The sequence below is a fragment of the Pelobates fuscus genome, chromosome 1 (assembly GCF_036172605.1).
Source record: "Pelobates fuscus isolate aPelFus1 chromosome 1, aPelFus1.pri, whole genome shotgun sequence".
Taxonomy (NCBI): domain Eukaryota; kingdom Metazoa; phylum Chordata; class Amphibia; order Anura; family Pelobatidae; genus Pelobates; species Pelobates fuscus.
In genome coordinates this window covers 29,493,991-29,519,152 of record NC_086317.1, presented here as the reverse complement: position 1 = coordinate 29,519,152, position 25,162 = coordinate 29,493,991, and the positions used below count along the sequence as shown (strand labels likewise).

The following is a 25,162-nucleotide window of genomic DNA, read 5'->3' as shown; positions in this document are numbered from 1 at the left end:
TAACAAAAATAATCTACAAGAAATAAACCACCACCAGACAGGTTCCAGAGCACAGAAAAGATTCAAGACTATTCAGCAAATACTCGTGAATTAAAGTGGACAAAAAATACTAAATAAAGAGAGGCCTATGTGGAACAGAAGCAGGAATATATATATATATATATATATATATATACATATACACACACACACACACACACACATATATATATATATATATATATATATATTCTGTGTTTATTCTTCATTCTCAAGTCCTCTACCAGAGGCCTGGGAGTCTGAGGGTTCTACACAGTATCTTGATGTTACTAGAACTGCACTCTTTTGGACAGCGATCTAAGATGTCCCGCCTGGAATCTGCAAAGTCACTCTCCCAACTTCAAAACTGCACTACTGCCTTCACTTTTTCCACATCCTTTCTAGCTCCTCTTACAGTCCTTGGTATTTGTCCACCTTCTCATGTTCCTCCTTCCTGATGTTATAGTCACAAAGTATTTCCATATCCACCACCACTGCAGTCTTCTGTTCCTTGTCTACCACCACAATGTCATGTTGATTGACCACTACTTGCTTGTCTGTCTGGATCTAAAAGTCCCACAGGATCCTTGTACAATGATCCATTTGATGTCTCTTTTAAATATGAGTGTACATTTATAATACGTTTCTAATCAACATACTACACTATTTAGTGTCTTAATTTCTGTTTGTATTTGCACACCTGAACCATACCACATTGGATCCAGATTTCAGGCCTATATCCATAGGCTGGGATTATACCATCCAGGTGCTACATCTAGAGTGAGTCTATAGCTCCAAACACTGTGTATTTCTCTTTATCCAATTTTGAAGTACATACATACTACACTATATTTATTTCCCTTTGTCCCCTCTCTTCAGTATATATAATCTTGGATTTGAGGTCCCCTTCAAGGCAATGCTCCCTAATTCAATCTTCTCTACTACACATCAATGAACAGATAAGAAAGACTGTGATTTGAGTGCTAAAGCTGCCTTCCATATTCATATATTAAACGCTAGAACCCTATCTACTTCTAATATATATATATATATATATATATATATATATATAAACAAGAACTCTGCACTCACCTGAACATGCATACATTATAAGGGTGCTGCAGGGACAATTAATACAACATACGAGATCATTTAAGGATATTATGGCACTAGTAAAAGTGCAGAGGTGGGCTACAAAATTTATAAAAGGAATGGAACATTTTAGCTATGAAGAAAGGTTAACAAATTTAAACCCAAATTTAAATAGCCTCAGAGGGGATATGATAACATTATTCAAATATATCCGGGCCAATACAAACCATTATGGGGAAATCTATTCACAAAAAGGACTATACGTAGGACACGAGGTCATGCATTTAGACTGGAAGAAAGAAGATTTAGTCTAAGGCAAAGGAAATGTTTTTTTTTTTTTTTTTAACAGTAAGAATAATAAGGATGTGGAATTCTCTGCCCGAAGAAGTGGTTTTATCAGAGTCTGTACAGATGTGTAAACAGCAACTAGATGCATACTTGCAAAAACATAATATGCAAGGATATCATTTTTCAGCTGCTCGGTAATAGCTTCTTGGTCAAAGGATTAATCTGACTGCCATTCTGGGGTCAAAATTTATTTTTATTTTCCAAGTTTGTTGCAAAATGCTTCAAATTGTTGGGGATTTTTTTGCCTTCTTTTGGATCAACAGCAAAAAAGAAATGTGAGGAAGGCAGAACTGGATAGACACATGTGCACTCACTCATTCACTAAACAGCAATTCAAGGCTCACATAATGTAAAAGATTTATGTAAATGCAACTCACCTAGGCAAGAATAATAGAGGTTATAAGTTTGTATTGCATGTTCCTTTGAGTTCAGCCCTCTACATATAGAAATATATATTTGGGAGTCCAGACCAACTCCCCAGTTTTGCACCCCTCACTATCACATGTACCTCATTCCAGGGCTCTGTTTAACCTTACACTGCAGAGAGTCCTGGTAGGAATCATGTCCTAAGTAAGTGATTAATCTCATAAGAGCAGGTATTCGGTTCTAGAATAGGACCTGCCAGGAATGGGGTACATTGACATTGTGGCAGGCTTATGCAATATATGATCATGTGCTGTAACTTATTTTTTAGCTTGGTGAGGTGTTTTTAAATAAAATTATTAGATTCTGTGAGTCTTGAAATTGCTGTTTAGTAAATGAGTGAGTGCGCTGGATCTTCTATGATATATATATATATATATATATATATATATATTTATATATTATTATTATTTTATTATTTATATAGCACAATCAAATTCCGTAGCGCTGTACAATGGGTGGACTACCAGACACGTAATTGTAACCAGACAAATGGACACACAGAAACAGAGGGGTTAAGGGCCCTGCTCAATGAGCTTACATGCTAGAGGGAGTGGGGTATAGTGACACAAAGGGTATAAGTAGCGGTAATGAAGTAGGTTGCTAGAAAAGTATTCACTGAGAACTTAGTAGGTTATTTTTGACAGTTGACGGAGAGGAGTCATGGGGGATGAAAATCTGCTAACAGTTTAATTCATATGCTTTCCTGAAGAAGTGAGTTTTCAATGATTTTTTGAAGGAGTGGAGACTGGGTGAAAGTCTAATGGAGAAGGGAAGGGAGTTCCACAGAAAAGGTGTACTTTGTATAAACATAAGAGTATCGTAGTTACATAGTTACATAGTTACATAGCTAAAAAGAGACTTGCGTCCATCAAGTTCAGCCTTCCTCACATATGTTTTTTGCTGTTTTATCGATGAAGGTTAATGCCTGAAAGATTGTAATTTATGTAGGTTTGTACAGAATGGATATACAAGAATATATAATCTCTGCTGGCTAATAGATTATTAATGTTGAAAATTGTAGAGAATTTTTTTTTTTTTTTTAACCAAGACCCCTCTGCCTCCAGGAGGCTTTCCGTACTGATAGACATTTTTATCGAACAAGCATGGCCAGTAAATTTTTTTGGTTTTCGTTAATTTTTTTTTCTTTCTTTCTTTGCCTTTTGTATACCCAATGCACAACTCATGCTGTGAGTTATATTGCTTGATTTTTTTTTTTTGGTATACACCAGATATTACTGTGATTTTTATGACTGTGGTGCTCTGTGTTTCAATCATACACATAGCATATTACTCTGTTTTATTGTTGTGGCTCTCTATGTACAACACTCACCACTGTAAAATTTACAGCTATTGAATTCTGCAATACACTACATACACACTGTGCATTGCTGTGGAACTCTTTGACACACTCTGTTCTAGGTAGGTTTGCCATATTTACTAGACTTGCGCATTCGATTTCAAACCAAGTGCAATGAATCTTAATTTTGGCCAATCGATGGGTTGTCAGAATTGTGTAACTCCAAAGTGTCATATGACATGTTACTAAAAAATTTGCGGTTCCATCCGTGTTGCCAAAAAAATAAAAGATGATTGATGGTTAGTCAGCAGTCACTAAATCATATAAGGTAATATAGAAAAAAAAAAAAAAAAGAAGGGGCGGGGCCAGACCGCCGAGCTGGACGGTCGCAAGCAGGAGCAGCTCCTGCAATAACTCTATGATTCAACTCTTAAAACATGATTTCCACCCTAAAGAAGACCAACAGCAAGAGCACCCAAAGCAAGGGGACTGTTGGACCCAGGGAGAGGCTGGCTCATTGAGCTACAGTCCCCTGGGGGAGAGACTCTAGTCGCCCAAACTGAGGCCTTCTCCGGCGGTGAGTGGGGCAGACGGACGCTGCCCCACTATCCGGCGCCACAGACCCCAATCAGAGGCTCAATCCTGAGCGGACCCGGCCCTGTTCCCCCCCCCTCTGGGCCGGGGGGGTGATCCCGGTCCTAACCCTGCAGCCCCCACCGCTACCACAACTCTGAATCCCCCCAGCACCATCGTTCTGCAACATAGACCTGCGGTCTCCCACAAAATGGCGGAAGCCGTGCACCCAACAGCCTACTCCAGAGAGGACATTGATCTTCCCGCCTCACGAGACACAAGCTTACCAAAGCTATAGCAGGGGAGGCTGAGGCACACATACCGGTCTCCCTCGGAGACGCTGGCAAGCAGACCAATCGAGGGATCCTTCGCTCCTGGCTGCCCTCACCCCTCAAGTGCTCACACTGCAGACGAGGTGCAAAAATGCTCAGCCAGAAAGTGTCGGGATCACTCGCATCAGACCGGCCAGCGGTGTTCCACCTCACACAGCCCAGAAACGAACCAACTGAAGGGAAGTATGAAACAGACACTCAGCAGGCTACTTCATTGAAGCAGCACGATGCTTAAGCTTTCATATGGGATACACAGCCCACAGACCTCTTTACCACAACTGAACCATGATCTACCCCAAAGGGACATAGGCTGTAAGGGACCTGAGACTCACGCACCTGCACACCCCAGCCCAGATGCATACACGCTGCCTTGTGTGACTTTATGTTTTGTTAAGTTTCTGCTCCTATTTTAAGCCAACTCCTCTAGCTCCTCGGTTGCAATACTTCTGAGAACAAGGGGGCATAAACTCCCCAATAGTTATCTAATTCAGTGACGGGGGGGCCTTACTTAAAACCTGCAGTTTCTCTGTCGCTTTGCCACAATTCAGTTTAGAGAATAACCCTATTGGTTTCCTAGCCTTTGTTATAGTACAGATTTCTCTCCGAACTGGTTTTGTGCGTTAAACAATACAAATTTAGCAATGTATAATACACTCTTATATTACGTGGGGTTTTATTAGCAGTTTATTAGCATGTTTACCTAACGTAACACTGTCGCATCTCCATGTCTGACTATTTACACAGGCTATCAAGCTATTATAAGCATGTCTAGTTAAATACACGGTACTAGCTTGTATTGAGACCTTCTCTTTTCTAAGTAGTTAGACACGACTGATTAGCCTGATCTTATATTCATAAAATGTGCATTTACTCTAAACGACATGTAAATGTAATATGATATTTTCTACTAAGATGTTTGAGCTGTCGTGGCCATGCAAACTTATGCACAACCAAAATAAAGAATTATAAAAAAAAAAAAAAAGAAAGAAAGAAAGGAAAAAAGTAATAAATCAAGTAATAAACCAGTTATCAGCAGGACTGAATGCTCAAAAGAATTGTACTAATAGCTAATCACTAATCTAATGAACATATTATGTGTAGCCAAACCAGACCAAGTGACCGCTAAACAACATCTTTAAAGTGCTGAGTATGCGATATCATATCTAAAGAGCAGAGTTAAATCAGAAAGTGCACTCATCAAGCTTAGTGCAAAACATCAATGAGTTGGACATTATATCAATCATGGATAAATATTTCTGACATGCGTAAGTCTGATATGCACCATGTTTTCCAAGATACATATTATTTATACATTTTTCTGGAAAGCACATTAAAAGCATTGCCGTATAAAATGTAGAATTCAAATGGTACAGGAAGGGAATCTAGCCATTAATCAACGAGTGTGACAGATACACATACTGACAGCCACTGACAGACAGACAGACAGAAAGACAAACTGACAGTCACACTGACAGACGCACACACTTACTTATAGACACCCTTATTGGCAAACACATACACACACACACACTGACAGATAGACACACTGACAGACACACATTTACTTTCAGACACATACCTACTTACAGTCTTGCACACACTCACAAATTCATTGAATTGCTTATTGTTCCTACCTTTAGGAGTCCTCTGGGTCATATCCCTGGGGTCCAGTGGCTTCAATGCTCTTCCTGCTCCTTTCTCCTCCCTCGCGCTGTTTAGTGATGCGGGACCGGAATTACATCATATTCTGGCTCCCGGCATCACCACAGAGGGCACACAAGGGAGCAGGAAGATCATCAGCTCAGACAGTGCTCTGCCGCCGCCACCTGACTCCGTCTTCACCCCAGCCCAGTCCGGTATATTGCTGCAGAGTAGGCACCTGTTTCCGGGATAAGCAGGTGCCTACTCTGCCTTGCTACATAGGCGCCGCTCCGGGGGTGCCATTAGGTGGCCAGCCATCGGCCTGTCTCGCACGGTGCCCCCCACCACCCAGGATTGGACCTGCCTACACCCCACTATCCTGGGACTAATGGACCATGCTGTGCTGGTGTCTTAGGCATACTAGGGAGCTTACCAAATACTTCTATATATGGCTCTCTTGTCATATTAATTAAGATCCACAATTTCAGCATTGTATGCTAATTGGAGAGTACATAGCACCTGAACTCCAAGTGTTTTGTACAAGTTCACATAAAATCATCTCTCCATCACGAAGATCTCTCTCTGTGTATGGACAATTGTGCCATGCCAATTGTAACCGCTGCTGGTTCCCCTATTTACCACTATAACGTCTTAAAGCATAGAATTTAGCAGACCTAACCGTAGCTACAATATTATGTAGTTAGTAAGAGTTCCTTTATTTAAAATATATAAATAATTGAGAATACACTATACAATAGGGATTGTCTTGGAAGCAATAAAGTTTTGCCTTTTTAAATATTTTATTAAATAAAAATATAAATATAGACATATAAAAACTCTGCATCCAACTCTCCTGTGTGTTTCTGATATTAATAAGTACTCATATTTATACCTTAGATTTTTAATTAGGTCATTTTAGGACCTACCTTAACTTGACAAAGATACAAGGCCATGACTTGGTCATTTCACATGGGAACATCTTAATCAGTCTATTGTCATGACGTAGACATCCTATCTATGTTTAGACTAAAACTTAAGGGTACACATGACATGGGTAATTCCCTGACTTGTTGTTACACTGTACGCACCCAGTCAACTTCAGCTCATTGAAGTGGTCTGGGTGCTGTGTCCCTTTTGCACTTAGTGCTGCAGTGTTAAACATTGTTTACAATGTTTACAATGCAGCACTAAATCTGCCCACAGTGGCTGTGTCCCAGACAGCCACTAGAGGGCTTCCTGGTTTGAAACGGACTTATGGTCCGGTATCGACGCTCAACCTCCTCACACTCGGCATGAGGACTTCCAGTGTCAGATTTTTCCCCTAAGGAAAGCATTGATTCAATGCTTTCCTATGCGAAGGTCTAATGTGCGCAGTATTTGCCGTGCATGCATGTTAGAACCCGCTTGTCGCGGGACGTCGGAGGGGCAGAGCGTCCATTCCTGGGAGATCGGTGCTGGGATAAGGTAAGTATATAAAGGGTTTTTAACCCTTTATTTACCTGGGACAGGGGATCGCTAGGGAGTAGGTAGGCAGGGGGAGCACTAGTGTCAGGAATACAGCTTTGTATTCCTGGCACTACAATATCCCTTCAGTCTTCCTGATCCTCATTGCCCTCTGCAGTGATGCTGGGTGCCGGAACATGACATAATTCCGGCCTGGCATCACTAAACTGCGCGCGTGAGGAGCAGGAAGGGAGACCTCCTGAGAGAAGAGGCCTCACACCAGTTCCCAAAGGTAGGGATCAATAAATCAAATGATGTGAGTGTGTGCAAGAATGTGAAAATGTGTGTGTGTCTGTGTGTGTGTGTCTGTCAGTGAGTGTGTGTATGTGGCAGAGAGTGTGTGTCTGTCAATGTGTGTGTCTGTGTTTCTGCGTGTTTCTGTCAGTGTGTTTGTCTGTCAGAGAGTGAGCGTGTGTTAGTGAGTGTGTGTATCTGTCAGTGTGTGTGTCTGGCCGCAGCTGGACAGTAGAGGACCTGGAGGTGCATGGAGGCACGCAATACCACTTCACATTCTGACATGACTTCAACTTGCTCCACTGTCACAGTTTTTAAGGAGTAGCGGGAGGATCTGCTTTGACACATGGTGCGGATGACACCATTGGGGGTATACCAGAGGCTGGACTGGTGTGGAGTCTGCTTGTTGGCTAATATTGTTTTTTGTTTTTGTTTTTTATAGAGGGGGGTGCTGGGATTTAGTAGAGGGGAGTGCTGGGATTTAGTAAATGGGGGAACTGGGATTTAGTAGAGGGTGGGACTGGAAATTAGTATAGAGAGGGGACTGGGATTTAGAATAGCAAGGGAGATGGGGGTTTAGTAGAGGGGGTGCTGGGGTTTAGAAGAGGGGGTGCTGTTTTTCTTTTATACTGTACTTTTCAAAACAAATCTACGTTTCTATGAAAATTAGTTGTTTTTTTTGCGGCCGACATAAACATATACCTTGTTTATTTGGCTCGTGCTAGTCTTGAGTTTGACATGCTTGTTCTAGGGTAATCAAAGTCCGAGACACATCCAGCTCAGTTTTCCAGATTTATTTGGTGAAAAATAAACAGGTGCTTCAAATAAAAATAAACAAAACAAAATTCCTTGCTCTTGTTTGATCACTTACAAAACACAAAAATCACTATATGTATTTGGGTGGCTTCCCGACTTACCAATTTACAATAACAAAAAATTAATTGCAATAAACACAATTGCTCTGTCATTTAGATGTCCTAGCTGGCATCTACCTTTTGGTCAACCTGGTGATTAGGGGGCCCAACAAAAACAGTTATTTTTCTTTGATGCTCATATGTGGTGCCTTATATGTAGGGACCATACAATATACATTTTTCTCTATATATAAAAAACAAAACACATACTGGGTGTTTTAGGGGGACCTTACTTTTTTTTTTTTTTGCTGGTTTATGATTTTAATACTGTTGTTAAAAATATATAAAGCTGCATTTTATCATTCTCTTAATATTCCAAAATCTTAATTTGTATTTGTAAATATATTATTTTCTTTTAAATGCTCCTTCTTGCTCACCCCATTCATAATTAATATGCAATTTTCATCTGCAGGCTCTTATACTGAGATGTCAACACCACTGACAGTTTAAAGGAAATATCTTGCACAGAATGTATAATACCCAGCAAACATGGTAGGTATTACAAGAGTTATTATCTCTACTTTTTTTTATAAAGAACCATATGAATGCATTACACTTCTCATGATGCTTAGTTAGAGAGAACCTGTTTGAGTGTCATGACAAAAGTATCCTGGAAGAACTGGACTGAAAGAACCCTGGGATACAAAAGGTGAGGGTCAGGCAATATTGCTCTCTAGGGTACTGAATCCACTTTGTCCAAAGTAGAACAAAGGATACAGATATAAAACAAGGTATCCATAATTGGACTGGGTAAAGTTAAGATACATAGATAGTGAAGAATTGCCCAAATTGAAATATTTGTGGCTTCTACCAGGTGAACTGGGTTAGTTTTTTTATTTTTATTTTATTGGAGAATAAGGCAGAACATGTCAAGATGTTAGGGTTGAATAGAAATACAGTAGTATAACACAAGATTCTAATAATGCACAAATACAGTTACATCGATATTAGGTTTATAGTTCTCAGCATTGTTTAGAGTAATAATGGTATGCCAATAAAACATAGGAGTATATTATACAATAAAAGAAAAATAAAAAAGCCATAAATAATTATAACCAAACTAAAAAGAAACCTCAGGTGAGATATAGTTTTATCTAACTAGGTCAAGGCATGTTCAATAAGGACTCCAAGAGGTACGGATATTTTTTTATATTTGTGGGACACATAGTTACTATCTATCTATCTGTCTGTCTCTCTGTCTGTCTGTCCATCTCTCTATTAGGATAAGTCTGTCAGAAGCAAGCCGGGGGGTCTGCCTTATGTGTTGTTTCTGTTTGAATTGTTTGTGTCTATTCTTCTAACTCCTATGTGTCCTCGTTCGTCCATGTGCATGTCTCTTAATATCTAGTCAATGTAATCCCAATATAATGAAAACATGCCAGCACAAAAACATTAAAAAAAGCGTTCAGTACATAGCGAATGATAATGAAATATGTATGCATGTGATAATGTTAAAACATACACAGTATGAAGCAAATGACAACTTACAATACTTGTATAGAAAGAGTAGAAGCACATTCCCCCCGTGTCCTTCACTGAAAAGTCTACAGTCAGTCGCAATAAGTGATTATCACATCGGATACAGAAATAGGGTGTGCACACAAGAAAAATTGCAGGAGTCTTGAAGATATTTTCCCAAAATCTCATATAAAAGTTTTCTCAGACTGGAACATTCAGAGAGTTGGCGGAAAGGACATTATTCCTGAAAAACCTGCCTAATATGTTTTGTTCCATCAACTGGAATTTTTTCAGAAGCTAAGTTTAATAACTAGATAGATAAGGCGACTTTGTTTATTCTTTTTTTGTCTTCGTGCTTCTATATCTAGCACAAAGTTTAGGATCTCTGCCCTTTGAGAACCACACAATTTCTATGTTTGAGAACTTACCTTTTTTAAGATTGTGGAGTGGGGGAACAAGTGTAACTGAACCACTACTAAACCATAAAAAGTATTAAGTATATTTGCCTGTGTTCACAATGGATTTGTGATTTCTTGTGTGTTTTACCTGCTCTCCATTCGGGAGACCATGTACGAACAAAGCCCAGGACCTGGCCTTAAATGCATGAAATCCTGGAACTTTGCTAATTCATGCACCTAATGATCTACCCATTAACCCTGAACATTTGCCCATTTCCACCAAGAATGTGAAATTCCATTTGTTTTGAATCTGCTCATTAATTTTGAGAACCATTAGGTAGACTAACAGTATAAGCTCATACTTCCTGAAATTGCAGTCAAGACTCCTAGATACAGAATGAAACCATCAGCATTATCTGGTGTTATATTGAAAACATGCTTTATGGCATAAAACAAACATTAGTTGATGTTTTAGCCTCAAATTTCATGCTGCCTATTTAGCCATAAATTATTGTGCTAATATGGATATTTTTGTTAAATTATTATTGCATTTTATATTTCAGATATTTAGCAGAAGAGTGGTTGTTGTCATAGCACTCACTTGTATATGCCTTGTGCTTTTGGGGGTTTTTGTGGAGGTACAGTTTTTGAATTTCTGCACCATTTGCTATCAAAGAGCCTTGAGCCATGAACGTGATGAAAGATTTTTTACACTTTTACCAAATATAAGCTGCAAAAATAATCCACCTTTTCTAGTTCTGCTAATAACCAGCACCCATGGTCAACAATCTGCACGAATGGCAATCCGACAATCATGGGGAAAGCCAAGAACCATCCAAAAACAAAATGTAGTTGCCTTCTTTCTTCTGGGTTCCACTGTGACATTGCAACATGAAGACCAAGCTAATCTTGTTGATGAACACAATAAATACAATGATATTATTCAGAAGGATTTTATTGATGCATATTCCAATCTAACCATTAAAACTCTTATGGGACTTGAATGGATTCAGTATTTTTGTCCAGAAGCAACTTTTGTAATGAAGACTGATACAGATATGTTTGTCAATACAATATATCTTGTCGACTTGCTTCTACAGAAAAAAGTTACTGCAAACTTTTTTACCGGTTTCTTAAAATTAAACGACTCTCCTATACGTAACACAAAGAGCAAGTGGTATATTAGTAATCTCGAATATCCATATGACAAATATCCACCATTTTGCTCAGGGACGGGTTACGTATTTTCTGCAGATGTGGCACTGAAGATCATGAATGTCACATCAAGCATACCATTTATTAAACTGGAGGACGTCTATGTAGGATTATGCTTGGACAAATTGAAAATACCTCCACAGGAGCTTCTTAACAAGCAAACCTTTTTCCCTGCGCGTGTGCCTTTCTCAGTGTGCAAGTACCGAAATATTGTAACTTCCCACGGAGTGCAACCAAAAGATATTCTGCTTTATTGGGAAGCTGTAGAGCAGTCAGAAAATCAAGAATGCTAAAAAACTATCTCTGCCCTTCAGTGGCACCAATCTTGTTCAATATCATGTGTGACTCTGACATGGAAAAGGAGCTAACCTTTTGGCATCTTTCCACAATGTCTTTTTCTCCCCAAGTAAAATCAAGTTTAAAATGTTAGACATGTTACAAGCACTTTTTTGGCCAATACAACCTATTTTTTCTTAAAAAAAACACATTTGTTAATATAGTCTATTGTTTATACTAAAAAAAAAATATTTTTGGGCTAGGATTAGTGTCATTTTGTTCGATACGGCTCTCTTCTAGTCCTAAAAGAATGAGGGAAACTGAAAATGTTCATATTGCTCGTAGTAGCTGTAAACCACATCAGCTGAAATGTTAAATGTTCTAAAGGTATAAATATTTAAAGTGAATTGAAAATCAAATTGCAACATTTAGGCTAAAGTAGCTGATTTTGAAATAGAGATCCACAGCTTGACTATTTTTGCCTACATTTTGCCATTAAGTTTTCAATACATTTCTTTTCGGTGTTCAGTGATAAGCTCGTCTGTGTCAGATTTAGTGGATGTCCAAGTGATAACATGGTTAAATTAAAAGTGTTAAAATGCTCAGTTAATTATTGTTGGGGGATCTTCTTTTTGCAAATAGATATATATGTTTGCATAATGATTTTAATGTTTGGTTTCTATGATTTCCATTAATCTTATATTCCCATACCGCATTTTGCAAAGGGTTAGCATGAGAAAGGCAATTCACTGCTTACAATATTTGTCCTGTAATTGCCAAAAATTTATTAAAATCATGTACAAATTATATTTTTTAACAAACAGAACTAATAAGTGAATCCATTTTGATTAAGTGTTCCATAGTTCCACTATTTGTGCAAAACTGTAAAAATGTTTCCCATTTTTAATACTTTATTGATACTTAATGTTGTGCCTTATTTGTCCTTTAACATTATGTAAAATATAAATGGATGCACTTAAAAATACTGTGTTAAATTACAATGTAATAAAAAACAAAGTAAAAGTGCCAAAAAGGCCTGGGTCTTGAATGCATAGAATCTCAGAAAAGTCTTGATCCCATACAGAGATATTCACTAAAGTGAGAATTCAAATTCTAGGCCAAAGAAACCAAACTGGAAGCATAATTTACTTAGAGCAGTGGCATACCTACCACAGTCACAGAGGTCGCAGCTGCGACTGGTCCCATGACTCCAGGGGGCCCGGCCACAGCTGCGACCTCTGTGACTGTGGGCCACCACAACTTCAGGGCTGGTGCACTGCCACACCAGCCCAGGCTCCGCTGTTGCTGGATAACTGGCAGGTGGGGGCCGCTGTACTGTGCGGCTCCCCTCCTGCCGGTCTCTCTGTGTGAACCAAGGCCGATCACCACAGCTGACAGGAAGTGCTCACAGAGAGACTAAGTACCTCTTGGCCCCGCTACGCAATCATAAGGTACAGGGGAGGAGTGGGGAAAGAGGGATTGAGGGCTGGATAGGTGGAATGAGGGCTGGAAGGGGTGGGGGGAGCATGAGGGCTGGATGAGGGAGTGAGAGAGGGAGGGCTGGTTGGGGGTGCGAGAGAGTGAGGGCTGGATGGGGTTGAGGGGGCTAATGAGGGTTATATTGGGGTTAAGGGGGGTTAATGAAGGCTGGATGGAGGGTGAGGGGGTTTAATGGTGGCTGGATGGGGGTGAGAGAGGGAGTGAGGGCTGGATGAGGCGTAAAGGGGGTTAATGAGGGCTGGATGGAGGGTGAGTGCGGGTAATGATGGCTGGATGGGGGTAAGAGAGAGGGAGTGAGGCCTGGGTGGAGGGGGAAGGTGTTAATGGGGGCTGGATGGGGAGACTATAGGGGTTAATGAGGGCTGGATGGGGGGAGAATGAGACTCATGGAGGTGCTGGGGGAGGGACAAAGACACATGAAGGGGCTGGGGGAGAGAAGGAAACATGTGTGGGTGTCCCACAGGGAGTAACTGGGGGGTAACTGGGGAGAAATGAGAGGTGCGGGGAGGGCAAGGAGACACATGGAGGAGCTGGGGGAGGTAATGAAACACATTTGGTTGGGGGCCCGGGACAAATTTTGCACTGGTGCTAGTTGGTTTCTAGTTACGCCTCTGACTTAGAGGATGTTTCCGGGTTAGCAATTTTCACTTTAAACTTGAAATTCAGTTTCAATTCTCACTTTAGTGATGAACCCTGTTAAGACTTTTGTTGTATGTATGCAAGTCTGACAATATTTGTTTACACTATTGTTTTGTAAATATTTTTGAGTTTGTAGATTTTTGATATTTCATTCTGGTTTTATTCAATAAAATTTTATATTTTAAGAAACAATCATTAGCAATTTACCATCATTGTGTGTCTCTTTACCGTCTAATCTTTTGTTGATATACATAAACAGAGAGAGAGGTTACATAATGATGAACTATCAGAGTTATTCACTAAATTCTGAATGGCCGGATGGGGCAAAACCATCCTGCTGCATATGGGGCCATTTGAATGAAACACCACAACATTGTTGATGGAATTAATCAATGTCTGGATTTTGTAAATCATTACCCTGAACGAGCCTGAATTTTGTCTGGATTTCAGCCAAACTGAATGGGGTCAGAAAGCTGAAATCCAGACCAAATAAATTAAATTTGGACTTAAATGCTTCAACTCTGGGCCCGGATTTAAAAAAAATAAATCCAAACTTTTTTCCCACTGGCAGTGCTACTAGCCAGCAGGCAAATATCTAAATGATCCTCAGCAGAACGAGGGTTAATTATGTGGTGACTCACCTGCACTTGCTAGCCACAGCCACATGGAAATAAAAATAAATAAATAAAAATCATATAGAGATCATTAAGACCCCCATATTGTTATAATGGAGGTATATTACCTCCATATGTTCCCACCCCCACCTGCTGTATGGAATCTAAAGGGAAGAGGCTATTGACTCTCTCCTTGCCCCCCTCCATGGGCATGGGATGAGGGCCATAACATGTATAATAATGCAGTGGGACCTATTGTCCCCTCCCCTGGCTCACACCCACGGGTGGCAGTTGAATGATCTAATACGGAACAAAATCAATAAAAACCAACTACACTAATTAAAAAAAAAAATAGGATCGATCAGAAAAAGTTAAACCATTCCACAACAAAAATATTCCATCTTTACCCATGGAGGACTTGTTGCAGAATGAGCATTCATATTAAGAAAAGCCCTTTTATATGCTTTTCCAATGCTATGACAACCATCGCAAAGTATGGAAAAAATTGACCAAGAGGGCTCTGATTGGCTGGCTACTAAGCCAACCAATTAGTTCTCTGACAGCCCAGTCTCAACAGGGCTTGATTGAATGAACTATGTTCCATCATTTCTTTCACAGACTCCATCACCATGGGATGTGGTCTTATCTAACAACTGGACAGCAATGACAGCCCAGTCGCCAGGGTTATATATTTAGTAGATATGCCCCCACCTGCCGCATGTGGGAGTATATGAAGCAACTATACCTCCACTACGTCCTCCAACTGAATATTATTAGGCCCACTACCAGCTCCCAATTATTGTCTTCCCTCTTGAATATTTGTATGGTAGATGGCGGCATAGTTGTTACTCCTCCCTTATAGTAAATTGGGTATCTTTTTGACCCTATATGCTTTTTATTTATTTATTTATTTTACTTTTTAATTGTGACAGTTGTGTAGCAAGCTCTGGCCAGCCGATATATAATTAACACTTCTTCCTTGCTCGCTGGGTGCTAACCTGGGCAAATAGTTTGGATTTTTGTTTAATGCAGCCCAGACTTGACACCTGAAACTTAAAGCATTCAGTCCAGATTTTATGCTGAAAGTCCAGCCAGCTCAGGTACCAAATTGCAAAGTGCAGACATTGTTTGATACTGTGCAAAATGGACAGATATTGCAGTCCGAATGGCTCCGTACAGTAGCAACTGGTTGTGCCTATTCGATACCGGGCCATTAAGACTTTTGTGACTAAGCCTGTAAATGAATTCCTTCAAACCATGCGTTACGAAGATGCATAGAAATAACAATGTGATAATTTAATGAGATATATACAGATAGAGACAGATATATAGATGCAAACAGATAGAGAAGAAGATATAGACAGACAGATTATCTACGTGGCAGTTGGACTACATCTTGACCTCCCTCTGAATTGTGATTTTTTTTTTTGCGTGTGTTGCTCAAAACCCCTTTTCACTTGTGCGTATCTATTGATCCTCCCTTTACCACCTTGTGTCGCATAACTCCCTTGCCCTTTTGTGTCTCTTTCCCTCCTTTAACACTTGTGTGATCCTTTTACCCCATTTGGGTATCTTAGTTATCTTTTCGTGAATGATAGTAACAGAAGAGAAGATACTTTGAATGGCTTTCCTGCAGAAATGGTTCACCTAACTCAGGAGAGTGGAAAAGACTTCTTAAAACAAAGCAATTAATAGAAAAGAGTTGAGTCAGATTGCATTTGGGAAAAATCAGACACTTGTATCTACAAGTAAAAAGTTTTTTTGGCTGCCATTATAATCTAAGTTTCTGCAAGTGACTCATTGTTGTCTTTCTGGTTAAATAGACTTTGAACTAAACAGTGAGATAAGGTGCTTTTGGAATATCTATATCTGAATCTATGGGCATAACAGCTGCTACACCCATGTGTACTCCCTTCAATTACACACAAAAACTCAAAAAGAGAATCAGTAATATCAAAAAGGTGGAGTATCAGTGGCTTTACCCAGTTGACTAGGGTGATGCCACTGTATTAACTATTTATAGAGATTTACTAAGAACACCAAATGGGGAGTTGTACAGTTTGAGTCATTATGATTAAATATAGTATAATATCTATAGTGTATCAGTATGTTGTATGCAGTATGTATAACTTTTGCATCCAAATATTACTCAATTTTTATGTAGGGAGTGCTTTGCTTAGATAAAAGGGAACCAATATTCCCAAATAGAACAATCGTTGCTTTTGGGGACAATAGGGTCTCCTATTTTCACCACCATTTATTCACCCTGCTTTGACAGTAAAACATTTAAGTTTAAAGGACCACTATAGTGCCAGGAAAACATACTGATGCCCCCACCCTCAGGGTCCCACTCCCGTGGCACTGATGGGGGAGTGGGACTCTCCTCCCTCTTCTGACGTCACCGGCTGAATGCGCGGCAACAGCCGCACGCATTCAGCCAGTCCATAGGAAAGCATTCTCACAGTGAGAAAGCATCACAGTGAGAAGCGTGGAAGCGCCTCTAGCGGCTGTCGATGAGACAGCCACTAGAGGCTGGATTAAACTAGTAATGTCCCGAACTGTCCGCCGAACCATTTGCGAACTGTTCGCATGCTCGCGGTGGGCGAACATACGCGATTTCCGGTCCGCCCCCTATTCGTCATCATTGGGTGAACTTTGGCCCGGAACCTCACAGTCAGCAGACACATTCCAGCCAATCAGCAGCAGACCCTCCCAGAATGTGTCTACTGACTGTGAGGTTCCGGGCCAAAGTTCACCCAATGATGACGAATAGGGGGCGGACCGGAAATCGCGTATGTTCGCCCACCGCGAACACGCTATTGTTCGCATGCGAACAGTTCGCGAACGGTTCGGCAGACAGTTCGGGACATCACTAGAATAAACCTATTGCAAACATAGCAGTTTCTCTAAAACTGCTATTTACAGAAAAAAAAGGGTTAAACCTAGCTGGACCAGGCACCCAGACCACTTAATTAAGCTGAAGTGGTCTGGGTGCCTATAGTGGTCCTTTAATACAGATTACTCACCTTATTTAAATCACTGAGACTCCTCTAATGTAGCCACCTGCTCCACATATAAATACCTCCGCATGCCTGCTGACGTCAAACTCCCCTCCCCCGAATCAATTTTGGAATTACATATACCATAAAAATGCTGGGCCGCACGGAGAAACCAAGAGGAATAAATTTTTATTGATGTATTTTTATTTATGTAATATGTTGCTTTACCATAGTGCAAGCCTTTTAATTAGAAGAGTGTCTTTTATAGCAATTTTTTTTTTCTACACATATACATAGTAAACAGATTGAAGTACTTAGGAGCAGGTGTGCTTTTGTGTGTAAAGTTGGTATCTGTATATAATTTTTGCATTTTAGTATGGGGTGAGTTTGCATTTACGTGCAGGGGTGTGTTTGACACACAGGTACACACCCACACACTGAGAAACAGATACACACATTAACACACATACACACTGACAAACAGATACACACATTCACTGGCACACAGATACACATTTACACAAATACACACACAGACACACACATGGATAAATAGATACACACACTGGCACACACAAGCACAGATACACACACTGACACACAGATACACACACTGATGCACAAATACACACATCAACACAGATACACACACTGACACACTGATACACACTGGCACATACACACACTCAGATACATTCTGACACACGGATATACACACCTAGACACACATATACAGACACTGGCAAATACAAACACAGAAGCTCAAACTGGCACACACACACACATACTCAGATACACACTGACACACAGATACACACTGGCACATACACACACACTCAGATACACACTGACATGCAGATATACACACAGATAAACACACTGGCACATACACAAATACTCAGATACACACTGACGCACAGATACACAAACTGGCACATACACATACTGGTACAGATACACACACACAATCTGACATACATAAACACATACATGTTAAATGTTTGTATTTGAAACCACTCTCCTGTTAGCTTACCTTGGTGTCCAGGATGGTGGCTTGCTTGGAAATCTGGTCCTGGCTTAGGCTGACGAGAGAGAGCATGTAGCAGCAGCTCTTTCCAGTCTCTCCTCTGCCTCCATGCTGCTGTGTGCCACTGCCATTCAGCCTCCCCATTCCTCACAAGCTGTCACTTCCTCCCAGTCCACCAATACTGAAGGGGCCCAATCAGTGGCGTCTCTAGGATTCATTTTTAGGGGGGGCACATGGTGGGCCAGGGACAAAAGTAGGGGGGCACATTTAGCCCCGCCCTCGCTGCAGTTTGACCCCGCCCCTGCCGCATGTTAAGCCCCGCCCCCGACACAATGTTTTTTTTAATAATCCCTGGTGGAGGATTCATTATTTTCCACCAGGGATTATTAAAAAAAAAAACATTTCCCTTGATATAGTGCCATTGTTGCCAACATTTGAGAAATTGGGACATTCAGCGCTCCCTGTATAGTGCTGCTCTCTGTATAATACATGGCTGTGTGTATAATATCCTGGGACAGTCAGTGCTCCCTGTATAGTGCTGCTCTCTGTATAATACATGGCTGTGTGTATAATATCCCAGGACAGTCAGTGCTCCCTGCATAGTGCTGCTCTCTGTATAATGCATGGCTGTGTGTATAATATCCTGGGACAGTCAGTGCTCCCTGTATAGTTCTGCTCTCTGTATAATACATGGCTGTGTGTATAATATCCTGGGACAGTCAGTGCTCCCTGTATAGTGTTGCTCTCTGTATAATACATGGCTGTGTGTATAATATCCCAGGACAGTCAGTGCTCCCTGTATAGTGTTGCTCTCTGTATAATACATGGCTGTGTGTATAATATCCTGGGACAGTCAGTGCTCCCTGTATAGTGTTGCTCTCTGTATAATACATGGCTGTGTGTATAATATCCTGGGACAGTCAGTGCTCCCTGTATAGTGCTGCTCTCTGTATAATACATGGCTGTGTGTATAATATCATGGGACAGTCAGTGCTCCCTGTATAGTGCTGCTCTCTGTATAATACATGGCTGTGTGTATAATATCATGGGACAGTCAGTGCTCCCTGCATAGTGCTGCTCTTTGTAAATACAGATCTGTTTGTGTATAATATCCCAAGACAGAGAGCAGCACTATACAGGGAACAATGATTGTCCCAGGATATTATACAGACACAGACCTGTATTATACAGAGAACAGCACTTGACATGCGCATTGTCGTCTCTTTGGCCTATTCCAGTTATAACCAATTAACCTCCAATAAACACAGACACAAGGATTATTTGGCAAAAATATTCCACGGCTTTATTAATTACATAAATATATAAAATTAAAGTATAAAATTTAAGAGGTCATTGTCACCAACATTTGAAAAGACATTCCCCCAATTAACATAACTAAATACCCAGACAATGACCTCAAACATATTTACATAATACCATATAACAATGTAACATATCATAAATAACATAAACAATTAACACAGCCACCCAGGGCAACCATTTCCAATTGTAGGGGCATACCGAGACACCCCTACCCATTATAATAGCCACCAAGGGCATCCCATTTCACAGTAGGGGCATACCAAGACACCCCTACACCATCACATAGCCACCAAGGGCATCCCTTTCCACTGTAGGGGCATACCAAGACACCCCTACACCATTGTCCCAGCCACCAAGGGCATCCATTTCCAGTGTAGGGGCATACCGAGACACCCCTACACCCCCAGGTTCGTAGCTACCGCCGAGCTCGAACCTACCAACAAATCTAAAGGTAAGTATTCCTCTTGACCTATCCCACTTACCAAAACCGACCTACCCCCAATTAAACTAAACCATCCCCCGCCGCCGTGACAAAACGGGAGAGTCATAAATCTTAACCATTAACCCAGTAAACTAGGGAGGGTGGGCGGGACAGCTAACAACAGGTAACGATTTCAAATTAAAATGGAACCCAATTTTAAAATGGCGAATATTTATATGACTAAGCCACTCCCCTTTTATCAATTGACCAATCAAGTAACACTCCTCCATAGGCCTGCCTCCTAGCTCTGTCAAGGCCCATTCCACCTAGCTTTGCTTATTCCATGGGCTTCATGACATGCGCATTGTCGTCTCTTTGGCCTATTCCAGTTATAACCAATTAACCTCCAATAAACACAGACACAAGGATTATTTGGCAAAAATATTCCACGGCTTTATTAATTACATAAATATATAAAATTAAAGTATAAAATTTAAGAGGTCATTGTCACCAACATTTGAAAAGACATTCCCCCAATTAACATAACTAAATACCCAGACAATGACCTCAAACATATTTACATAATACCATATAACAATGTAACATATCATAAATAACATAAACAATTAACACAGCCACCCAGGGCAACCATTTCCGATTGTAGGGGCATACCGAGACACCCCTACCCATTATAATAGCCACCAAGGGCATCCCATTTCACAGTAGGGGCATACCAAGACACCCCTACACCATCACATAGCCACCAAGGGCATCCCTTTCCACTGTAGGGGCATACCAAGACACCCCTACACCATTGTCCCAGCCACCAAGGGCATCCATTTCCAGTGTAGGGGCATACCGAGACACCCCTACACCCCCAGGTTCGTAGCTACCGCCGAGCTCGAACCTACCACCAAATCTAAAGGTAAGTATTCCTCTTGACCTATCCCACTTACCAAAACCGACCTACCCCCAATTAAACTAAACCATCCCCCGCCACAGCACAGAGCTTGACCCCTCAAGCCTCCTGGGCGCCCCCACCCCGAATAAACAAAGCCTGCCGCAAACCATCCTGAAAGCCCAAATTAAGAAAATCCAAACCCACCTCAGACAAATGAACCCCATCACGCCGGAAGTATCCCGGTAACATATCCTCCAGCTCCCTGTGCCGCACAACTACCCCCCCAGATCTCTTAATAAAAATCGCCAACAACTTATTGAACTTCCGTCTATATCTTGCCATCGCTGCGAAATCCCTCGCATGACGCCAATGGAAACGCGGTACCGTTTCCGACCAAACAATAACCACCCCGGGGATCAAAGACCTCAACTTATCCAAGTCCCTTTTAATCCCACGAACTAATTCCCTTTGCGGGACCAACCCAAAATCATTCCCCCCTGTGTGGAACAATATGAACTCGGGGACTTCCCCTTGCCCTATCCTCCGGAATAAATCCAAACACGTATCTCTCCAACCATAACCACGAAAACCAAACCACAACACACGTAACACCTCCAACGGAAAGCCGAGCTGCGTGCCTTGTCTCCGAACTGCAGCCCTCCGTTCAGCCCAGTAGACATATGAGTGGCCTACTATCCATGCGACTCCACCTGAAAAGAAAAGACATAACTTATAACCACGGCCAACCTGGATTGTACCGCCAAAACATCAACTTGATTTATAATAACAGGTCAGGTCGTACATATGAACGGAATCTAAGCGATTCCCATCTCCCAATTTTCTTAACCAACTCGTCCCCCAAGCCTAATCTCGCCGCCTCTGTGGCAGCCCCGATCCTGAACGAGTGGGTGCCATATTGCGAGGGATCCATGCCCAAGCGCTTCAAACCCAACTTAAAGACCCTGGTGAATTGAAACCTCGACAACGCCGAGCCGTCGGCATGGCGAAAAAAGGAACCCCGCCCTTCAGGGCGGACTTCCACATATCGCTGAGCACAGCCCACCGGGCAAGCCTCCACCTGAGGTATAGCAGACAGCTTAATCGTCCGACCTCTCCCAAAGACATCAGTCTTCGAGCGCCGTAGCCGAATAGCTACTTCTGCTACCCTCAAGTCCACGTCCTCGAACTGAAGGCCCCCTTGCCTAAGCTTACTCCCACTTACAATCTCACTCACCCGAAATGCCCCGAAAAAGGCCCATACAAAAGCCACCTTAAATAGCAAGACCTCAAACAGCGAAAAACACAAACTTGGCAAGACCCCCAGAAGCTGCAGAAGCACCGTGAAAGACACCGGCCTCCTACTGTCAGGGACAGACTTCCCCTTGCGATATCCTTTAACCGCCTGCCGCACAATAAACGACTTTGTCAAATCCTCCCACCCACGGAGCTTGAAGAGAAACGCTAGGGCTGCCAAGTTCCGACCAACCACTGCCGGGGAAGCACCCCCTGCAAACAGCCGGCAAAGCAACCATAATAGAGTCTCGAGACGTACCTTTGCCGATACCATGTCCCCTGTACAGCCTACTGCTTCGTACCACCTTTCCCACACTTTACTATACGCTGCCCACTTGCCCGGAGCCAACGAATCCCTGATCAGTCTTCCAAGCAAGATGTCCCGAGCCGCCACCTCAGATCCAGACATGGCAGACCCTCCTTTTGCGCGGTCGGAGCCTCCGCCCGAAACTTTTCCCACTGAAAGCGAGAAAGAGCATCCGCAATTACGTTTAAGAAACCTGGGACATGACGTGCACGAAAAACAATGTTTAACTGCATGCAGTACAAAACAAACCGGCGAAGCAAGCGGACCACTGGTACCGAGGACGCTGACAGATTGTTCACCGCCTCCACAACAGCCATGTTGTCAGTAAAGAAAACCACTCTCCTATTGCGTAAAACCTGGCCCCACAAAGAGAGTGCCACCACCAATGGGAACAGCTCGAGAAAAGCCAATTTCCGAATCAGCGGGCTGCCTGCCCACTTTGCAGGCCATTTTTCCGCACACCACTGACCCGCGAAGTAGGCCCCGAAACCTACACTCCCAGATGCATCGGTAAAGAATTCCAACTCGGGCGACTCAACACACTTTTCCCTGAAAAAGACCTTCCCATTAAAATCCTTCAGGAAGGTCTCCCATACCCCCAAGTCCTCCCTGATCGGAGCAGTGACTCTAATAAAATGATGAGGTGACCGCACTCCCGCCGTGGCTTTGGCTAGGAACCGGTTAAACACCCTACCCACTGGAATAATGCGACAAGCGAAATTCAACCGTCCCAACAGCGATTGTATATCCCGCAGGGTCGCCTTCCTTGCCCCCCGCAACTCTGAAATAGCGTCGCGCAGGGACTCCAACTTATCCGCTGGCAACCTACATTCCCCGGCGACCGTGTCAATCTCAAGTCCTAGGAAACTAAGGCAAGTAACAGGCCCCACGGTCTTGTCGCGAGCCAGAGGTATCCCAAAAACCTGGCTAACCCACTCAAGACACCGCAACCTGAAACGGCAAGCGTCGGAGCCGGCCGGCCCCACACACAAGAAGTCATCCAAATAATGGACCACGAACTTGGTGCCCGCCTCCTTCCTCACTACCCATTCCACGAACGTACAACAACGCTCCGCGTCCTGCCTCCCTTACCAGCTCGACCGCCTGGTCGAATGATGCGTAGGAAACAGAACAGAGAGCCCCGTCAATGTCATCATTGACCGATGACCCTTTTGGGTATGACAAGTGGTGGATGAGGCGAAATTTTCCCGCCTCCTTCTTTGGCACTAAGCCTAGAGGGGAAACCCTGAGATCGGGCAGCGGAGGCTCTTTAAACGGTCCCGCCATCCGGCCCAGGCGAACCTCATGAAGCAATTTCTCACACACTACATCATGATGTTCGCCAACGGAGCGCAGATTACGGAAACGAGGTGCCACAACCCGCTCCCGGAAGGGAATGATAAAACCCTTCGTAAATCCCTCAAACAACAAACAGGCATCCTCTCGTTTACCGTAGCTGTTTAGCCACGGGAGCATCGTGTCTACCTTCACTGGTGACCGACCCAGCGGCAGCGGATGGTGCCGAAGCCCCTCCAGCCGAGCTAGGTGCTGCTGACTTACCCCGCTTGAAACACCGGTTGTAACCGTGCCCCCCTCCACATCCGGAGCATTCATGCTTAAAGCGGCATGAGGCACCCCACTTACATTGGCCCTCGTTATAGAGCCAGCAAAACCCCTTCCTTTGCGCAGCCGACGCGGTGGAAGAGGCACCGGCGTCAGCCCCCCCTTGAAAGGGGGCCGCCTTTTGGGACATCATCAGCTTCATCCATAACGGTAGGTCCATCTGATCCCACCTCATCCCTGGATTAGCTCATAGCCTCTGGCGAAACTGCTCATCGTACCGCCACCAGGCTAGCCCCCCATACGTGCGGTAAGACTCCCACACCCCGTCTAAGTAACAAAACAGCTGGGAACATTTATCAGGGGCCTTTTCCCCCAGCACACTCGCCAGTATGCAAAATGCTCACAACCAATTCCCGAAAGTTTTCGGGATTTTCCTATACCGACGCCGTTTTTCCTCCTCCTCTTTTTTAGCGTCCTTTTTATCCTCCTCCTTCAAATCCAGGTACTCATCTAAAGGGAGAAGGGAGAAGATCTCCACAAATTCGCCCTTCCACAACCTTTCTTTAACTTCCATCTTAAGGTGACACCCTAGCGGACCCGCAAACGACACGTGTACGTTCTGCCGTGCTGCATCCGGAATCTCCCCCACTAGCGTGTCCCTTTCCACAGCCACTTCTGAGGCTACTGACCCCCCTAACGCAGCTGCCAACTCACCTGCCCCGCTCCCTGCCCGCTCGGGGACCGGAAGCGCCCCCGACCCCAAACCCGACGATCCTGGCAACCAAGCCCTGCTAAAAGAAGCCCCTTTATCCAGCCCTGAACTCCAAGATGTAAGGAAAGATTTTAAACC

The 25,162-nt window shown here is 42.7% G+C and overlaps 2 protein-coding genes across 2 annotated transcripts in view; both read left to right on the top strand.

Moving 5' to 3' along the window:
* The window catches only part of IGSF5 (immunoglobulin superfamily member 5), a 174,044-nt gene that overhangs the window by 16,198 nt on the left and 132,684 nt on the right, over positions 1-25,162 (top strand). The window lies entirely within an intron of this gene.
* Positions 725-11,875, top strand: LOC134602345 (beta-1,3-galactosyltransferase 5-like). The gene is made up of 3 exons (XM_063447140.1): positions 725-821; positions 8,791-8,870; positions 10,798-11,875. Exons 2-3 carry the CDS (start codon positions 8,868-8,870, stop codon positions 11,740-11,742), a joined length of 948 nt encoding a protein of 315 aa, XP_063303210.1. The 5' UTR covers positions 725-821; positions 8,791-8,867; the 3' UTR covers positions 11,743-11,875.